Raw genomic sequence first — 7431 nt, forward strand, 5'->3', positions numbered from 1 at the left:
CCTTCCTCATTCCTCCACATCATCCAGCTTCACCTGGGGCATTTTCTCCTATTTTTTTTTACTTATCCTCCCTTGTCTCAAAGGAAGATTGTTGTATTTCAGTTGTGTTACAAAGCAGCAATTATTTTGCCTGGAGACCTGCATGACACAGCAGTGTCCTTTGGTAGTATGATTTCCTTTCTACAGAACCAGGCTGTACTCCACTGCTATGGTTTTGGGTATCAACACCTCCATGCCCTCATTTCTCTATACAATAGGATGCTCTTGTCTTGCATCATTACCTCTTGACTGCTTGGACACCCTGTCACCCACCTGGCCAGGCACCACTGAGCAGCCTGAGCCTGGGCTGTCCACACCTTGCCTTGCAGCCAGTCCCACTGTCCTCTACCATTGCTTCAGAAGTGAACTTGAAGGAATGCCTCCCAGCTGGGCAGTCTGTTCAGAACACTCAGCTCCAGAGCAATTTGCCAAGTGATTATTTTGGATTAGTGTTTCCACAGGGAGTTACTCCTGAACAGCTTGTGGAACTGCAGAACCATCTCTTATGTAGTAGCTACCCTAATTATTTTTCCCTGGGTAGACGAAGCAGCACCCCCTTCTACCCCCAGTAGTGGTGCATGGCAATTTGCATACATTAATACTTTTTCCTCTGCTTAAAGCTTTTAACAGGGGAGAAGTACTTTAAGTGTCAGTATTAATTATCAGCATTGACAGCTGAATTAGTGCTCATTGAAATGAAAGTGCAGGCAGCTCGGTTGTTGGTCCCCTGCAAGCTGTTATATTCCAGCCACCCTTGGGAGGCTCTCTGTGGCCGTGCCAGCCAGCCCTACTCAGAGTTAAACCCACTAAAGACCCATTCATGTCCCTCTGACAAATCCTCTGAGAAACACTGCACTAACCCTACGCTTTGGTCTGCTCTAAGCTTCACAATGTGTAGTTCTCAAGGGCTTGCTTAAAAAAACTGAAAACTAACTCTCACGGTGTCTTTTCCCTTCCCTCCTGTATTTCTCTGTAGGTTGTAGCTACTGGTGCAGTAACGGGCTCCACCTTGCATGCTTCCATGTGTTGTATCCTAACTGGAAACTTGGACAATCACCTTCCATTTAAAAAAGCAAAAACAAACCATGAAATTAACCATGGACATAATCAACACTTTACCCGAATTCTCCTTTTCTGCCTTTCTCCGCTTGGTGTGGGCTGTGAGCTTGAATAACAACTCCTGTCTGCAAGATGTTCCCCTCTAACACCGTGGCCATCTTTCACTTCTGAAGCATTTCAGCAGGCTGGGACCTTCTCCTGGGAAGGCTCTAGTGAGCTGCTCTCTAACTGACCAGGTGCAGGCACCAGGTTGGGGCTCTTCCTGAAACTGGTGTGACTTGTGTGTGTCCTGCGAGGCTCAAGTGCAGTTTCCCATCTGCAGCTGGAAATTGTGCCTCTCATCCCCAGTGCTGGGCTGTGGCTTTGTCACTAAAAGTAACTGGGACTTTGTCACAGGCATGGATGCCTGAACCCTTCACTTGCACTTCCAGCAAGAAGATAGGGGCCAGACTGTGCCCATTTTCCCTTGGGACCAGAGCCAGCATTGAAGCCAGGGTCAGTTTTGTCGGGGGGTGGGTGAAGCTGGTGCAGCTCTGGAATGGAGGAGGATGGTCCTCACTCTGCTGGGAGTGGATTGCAGCCCCTCAGCCTGATGGGGTCCAGGCCCCAGGAGGTTCCCAGAGCTGGCCCACCTGGGGCAGCTGGGATCAGCTACAATGCTGAGTAAAAAGAGGAGGAAAGCAGGAACCCCCTTCGGTTTCTCCTCCCCTTGCAAATCTAGTGCTTTCAATTTTATGATTTGCTTCTGTTTACATCCCCCGTTCAGCAAAATGTCTGACTTAATTTTAGGGGCTTTGCAGAACTGCAGGTAACACAGCAAATATGTGCCTTTTTTAGAAAAGGTCTTTTTTCATTTTTTTACTGAGTCATTTTTTAAAAATATCTTGTTTTGGAGGGGAGAGGCCAGGGACAGAGGAGAATATGCACCAAGAACCAGGGAGGTTTCTACTGTCTTCAGTGAGGACAAATACCCCCACATATTCCTCCTCTCAGCAAGCCTCCTGCCAAAGCTCAGGTGTTCAGGCTGTCCTGGTGTCACCTGAGTGCAGGTGTGCAGGATGGCATTTTAAAGCAGAAATGTTTCTAGTTATGCTAATAGTTTAAGAATGGAAGGAAAAGACATCTCTATGCACTTGCTGCAGCCTATGAGGAGGTGCCAATGGGTTTGGTTTTGGTTTGCTCAACACAGATTGCTGTACCTTGTCAAAACAGCCCTTTCTCTTAAAAAGAAAATTTTGTAAATCAATTTTTCCTGCCCTTCTGCTTCAAGGAAACCAAGTGCCCCTTGAAAACAAGTGAGAGGCTTCTACTCTCCTTGGCTATTCTGAAAATCTTATCTCTCCAGTGGAGATAGCTGCTATATGTTTCCATTTATGAGGTTTGCATTTAATAACTTCATGTGTTTGCTGTTTAATTACTTAAGCCTCTTCTCTGGGTGATCTAAAGTTGTATGAGAGCAGAATCTAACCCATTTCAGTTCCTTTTCTAGGACTGTAGCTTTGTAAGAAAAAATAAAAATAAATAACTTTTCCCCCTTCCTTCTCCTCTCCCCCCCCACTCTTTTCAGCATTAACAGTAGCAAAGTTGTCCTGCGTTTTGAAAGATTTGGCTTGGGAATCCTGGAACCAAGTAATCAAAAGATATAGCATGGTGTGTAATTGTCTTGTGATAATGTTGTCTGCCTGCTTACACAAAGCATCAGAAATCTTCACTGAATCTTCCAAGCTTTGAACCTGGTGCAGCCACAGCTGAAAGCCATGCAACCATCACTCCACAGTCCCGTGCTGTCTGCAAAGTCTGAATTCTGCCTAAGCACCAGCAGTTATTTCAAGAATGTTTACATGATACTTTTGCGTGAACTATATTTTTTTAAACATAATAAACAGTGAAGCAACTTTAACTACAGCCATTCTCAAATAGTACTGAAAAAAAGAACTATTTCTAGTTCCTGCTTGTGTCTGTGATAAACAAGAGCTATCTTCTGCCTTCAAAGCATTTGTTTTCCCTAAGAGAAGCAGAACTGTCCTGTTCAGAATGGCAGCAGGGCCACAAGGGGCTGGAGTTCCAGAGTGTATTTTTCTTTCATTAAGGTAAAACTGATCTCTTGTTTTGTGATTTGCACAAACCACTCACTGAGCTCTGACGTTTGTTTCAGCAGTGCTGGTCCAGGCTCTGGGTTACCTGACTTAGGTTACAGCAGTACAAATCTCCTTCTCATGGGGGAGTTGCTGATGGTGCAGGCTGCCTCTCAATTCTTTAATTGCTTTAATTCAGGAAGGTTACAACTGGGTCTAGCAGACCCAGCTCAGCCCAACAGTTCAGACTTGTTTTAAAGCTTAATTTTAAGAGAAAAGAACCACCACACACCCTCTCCAGTGTGTAATATGCAGGTTATAAAGAATACATCTGATCACCACATTTAGGGTGTCAAAGGCATCATCCCCCATCCATCTTTCTCCTGCCAGCCAGGGCAGTGGGAGGCCCTCAACATACAATGAACAACCAGATCCTTTCTGTCCTTACAGTAACTGCTTTTGATGAGATAGTCCTTTAGGGCTCCCTGGAAGTCAACAAGTTTCATTTCTCCAACAGCACCAGTGTGTTACACACTCCCCTCTACACCTTTCACCATCATGACAAGGGTTTGCCATGAGGATCACAGGGATGGGAGCTCTGAAGTCCTCCGCAGGGCAGGCAAGGTGACAAGCACTCAGTTTGGCTACCTATGGGTAGCTGACTGCTATAGAAAATTAAGTGGCAAAAGCTGCTGAGCAGAGATCTTCACTCCTATGTGCATGTCAGTTGTATTCTCTCACAAATGTCTTGACAGAGTGACTTTTTAAATATGTCTTGGATATAAAAGACTGGTTTGGTGGTAGCCAAGTGTGGCATTGTGGTACTCTGACCTCCTTCCTCTCCCCCCCTTTTTTACAGTAAATATCCCCTTCCAACTATCCTGTGTATTTTACCTACACCACTTGGGCCACTCACCTGAAACCTCTGCTCCCTTTGTGCTGCACTTCAAAGTGTGCTGAATGCCACTGGGAGACTCATCCCAGCTGAGCACTGCCCAGTGGTGCCCCACTGGGAATACTGCCCTGCTGCTCCCCTCCAGGGGCAGGAGGGGTCCCAAAACCTGCCTTTACTCATGACATTTGGGATTCTAGTTCAACCTGACCTTGGTTTTGTGTTTAACACCCATAAATTGCTCTTGAAAGCAAAACCCAGCCTCCTGGAGCCAGTAGATCAGAGGCTCATTACTGCCTCCGAGATAATTTTTGTTCTAATCAGATGGTGTAAGACACATGGAAATCATCCAAAAGCTGTGTGGATTTGTACAGCTGTGAAGAGAGCAGAGCTCTCTGATCCCTCAACACATTGCAAACCAAGTGACAGGGTTTGGGTTGTATTGTCCTCTGGTCACCCGTCCTGTCCCCTGTGTGCTGGTGTCAGGGTGTGAGGCAGGGTCAGTCTGCAGTGCTGCAGAGCTGTAAATGTGAAGCTGGCTGTACAATGCTGCTACAAAAGCCACTCGTCAGTAGTGAATGTAAATGGAGTCTGTAATATGGTGAAAATGGACACGTTTTCTTTTCAAATGTGATGTAAACTTTGTACAGCAAGAAATTTTTTTTTATATTTTCTATCAACTGAGTGTCTTCCAGAATTACTATTAAATTAATTAAAATTTGTTAGTATTAACAAGTTTCTGTATTAGTTTATGCAACCAGCAAAAAAAAAAAAAAAAAAAAAAAAAAAAAAGAGTGCACTCTATGCTAATGAGGTTCTGGATATGTAGGAATCTTTTCAGTGAATAAATCTTTGCTCTGGATAAATCAAGTATTATGGAATTGTGGTTTGACTTTTATCCCCCCTATCTACCCGTAGTCATATTAAACCAGGAGCAGATTTCCACAGTGACCCACTAACACACTGCACTGAGTAGAACACAGCGGGTTTGCAGGATGCTCAAATCTATTTGCAATTATTCCCCTGGGGGTCTGCAGGGAGCTGGGCACCTGCCCAGCCCCTCACCAGAGAGCCCAGGAGCACCCAGAGCCCCCCAGGTCCTGCACAACCTTTTCCCCAACAGCATAGGAAAAACTCTGCCAGCAGGATACTCCTGAGTGGAGTGACACTGCAGGGTGTTAATTAATCCCAGGAACTTTACACTGCTGCCAGCTTTATGCTGGAAAGAACAGCAGCATTGTACTGTCCTGCAGGGAAAAGGCCAAGGCACTATAAAAGCCCAATTTTACATTTCATCCATCTTGATCTTTCATACACAAACAATAAAAACCATAAGATAAGTTGAGCTGTCCTGACTTTCACACGGAATAAGAAATAGAATTAAAACTTGAAGAATGAGGCTTTAAAAAAAAATTTAAAACCCCCAAATCCTCAAGAGTAAAGGTTATATCCCCCCATAAAACAATTTTGCCCAGCCACAGTTATATCCCAGCCATGTCAGCCTGGCTGGAGCACCAACACCATGAGGCCACCCCAGCACAGAGGACCCAGCTGAAAGCCTAAAAGCTTGTTAAGCTATGATTTACACCACACACTCTACTCCTTCTGTCTAAATCAGATTCGTAGATTAAGAGCCTTCATACAATATTTCTTTTGTATTGATGAATTTTTATGAATTTTTGAATTTATTGAACAGAAATTTGTGTTCTCCCTAAGACAACAGAAGCCTCTACTCCACCTTTTTTCTGACGCAGCCAATACTCGGCTCTCATCAAGGGACCAATTCAAGCAGAGACCATTTCTAACTCCAGACAGCTGCAGTGCAACACTCGATTGCATTTTAAACCTTAAACCCAAAGGGAACCCTTCCTGGGTGGTTCAACCCTCCAGAGCAGGTGGAACACTTCCATAACCGGCATCAAATACTCCACGAACCCCCAGCCCGGTTGCCCCTGACACCCGAAGCTCCAGGGGAGGCGGGCACAGCTCAGCCTCCTCCCCTCAGGGCTGGGCCTGACCGCAGCCCGAGGCCGCAGCTGGGCCCGGGCCTGCCATCCCCTGCACTTCACAACAAACGTTCACGGAGAGCCTCTCTACACAGCCATATTATAATACAGTAATTTCAATTTTAAAAAGCAACCAAAAATACACATAAAAAAACCTTCCACCTACCCGGCCGTCCTGCGCCCTGCAGCTCCTTGCAGCTCCCGCCGCGGGCTCAGCTGCCGCTCATCACCTCAGGCGGCTCAGCTGCTGCTCATTACCTCAGGCGGCTCAGCTGCTGCTCATTACCTCAGGCGGCTCAGGGCAGCTCCTCAGACCCTCACACAGCTCCTCACACCCTCACACAGCTCCTCACACCCTCACACAGCTCCTCACACCCTCACACAGCTCCTCACACCCTCACACAGCTCCTCACACCCTCACACAGCTACTCACACCCTCACAGCTCCTCACACCCTCACACAGCTCCTCACACAGCTCCTCACACCCTCACACGGCTCCTCACACCCTCACACGGCTCCTTAAGAACAGGTGAAGAGTACAGCCTTGCCAGCCAGGGTGACCCACAGCTGCTCAGCCCCTCAACACGCAGCCTGTTAATGCTGAGTGCCATTACACCACATCAGTTGGGCAGAAGTGTTAATGAAAGGCTTAAATCCTGTTATGGCTTGGGGCTGTAATGAACACTTTAACAACCATAGAACAGGCTATTTGATTGTCTTTGGGATTTTAAAAGGTGTATTTTGTATCTGGTTTCCTAAATGAAGTTCCAGTTCTTATCTTGAAATAGAATAATTATCCACTGACTTTAACATCTGCACTTAATCTTCCCCATTTATTTCTGCAGAAAAAGCAATTATACACAGCTTTAGTGCTTTAATCTGTCCTGTGTTCTTGGTCTTAAGTCTAGGGCTGTCCTGAAGCTCATGTGAAACACACACTGTACATACACTGTTGACTTTTGAGTCTCAACTCCTCCAGCAGATTCCAGCTCCCACAGACAAGGGATGATAGAAAACCTAACCTTAAGCTTTTTTTAATAGCTCTGGTAATTTTAGAGAAAGAACTAAAAGCTGTGACATAACTGCAAGGCACAGAAAGAGCCAAAGTCAAAATACAGCTAGGGTGAGATATACTGCTCTCATTGCTATTTTATATTCTTGCCATTTTCAAGTCCATCTCACAATCTATGGTGCAAATTCACACCTTCCAGGCAGTAACAAAAATGCATAATCCTGGAGACAGGCTCCTTACTTATGGCAGGAGTGTTGGTTGGACCCAAACCCACTTCACCAGAACCTGAGAATTTACTAATTTAACCCCACCTTTTTAGTCTGAAGCCAACAGCAAAAATGGGCACTT

The 7431-nt window shown here is 45.6% G+C and overlaps 1 protein-coding gene across 2 annotated transcripts in view; it reads left to right on the forward strand.

Annotated features, from left to right (window-relative positions):
• KSR1 (kinase suppressor of ras 1) overlaps nucleotides 1-4935 on the forward strand; it is a 52665-nt gene extending 47730 nt beyond the window's left edge. For both annotated transcript variants that reach the window (XM_071765327.1, XM_071765326.1), the window contains one exon: nucleotides 2666-4935. In XM_071765327.1, coding sequence (XP_071621428.1) covers nucleotides 2666-2744 — 79 coding nt within the window. In that variant the 3' untranslated portion in view covers nucleotides 2745-4935. The remainder of the gene's footprint in view (nucleotides 1-2665) is intronic.
• Nucleotides 4936-7431: the final 2496 nt, after the last annotated feature.

The sequence above is a fragment of the Heliangelus exortis genome, chromosome 21, assembly GCF_036169615.1.
Source record: "Heliangelus exortis chromosome 21, bHelExo1.hap1, whole genome shotgun sequence".
NCBI classification, from domain to species: domain Eukaryota; kingdom Metazoa; phylum Chordata; class Aves; order Apodiformes; family Trochilidae; genus Heliangelus; species Heliangelus exortis.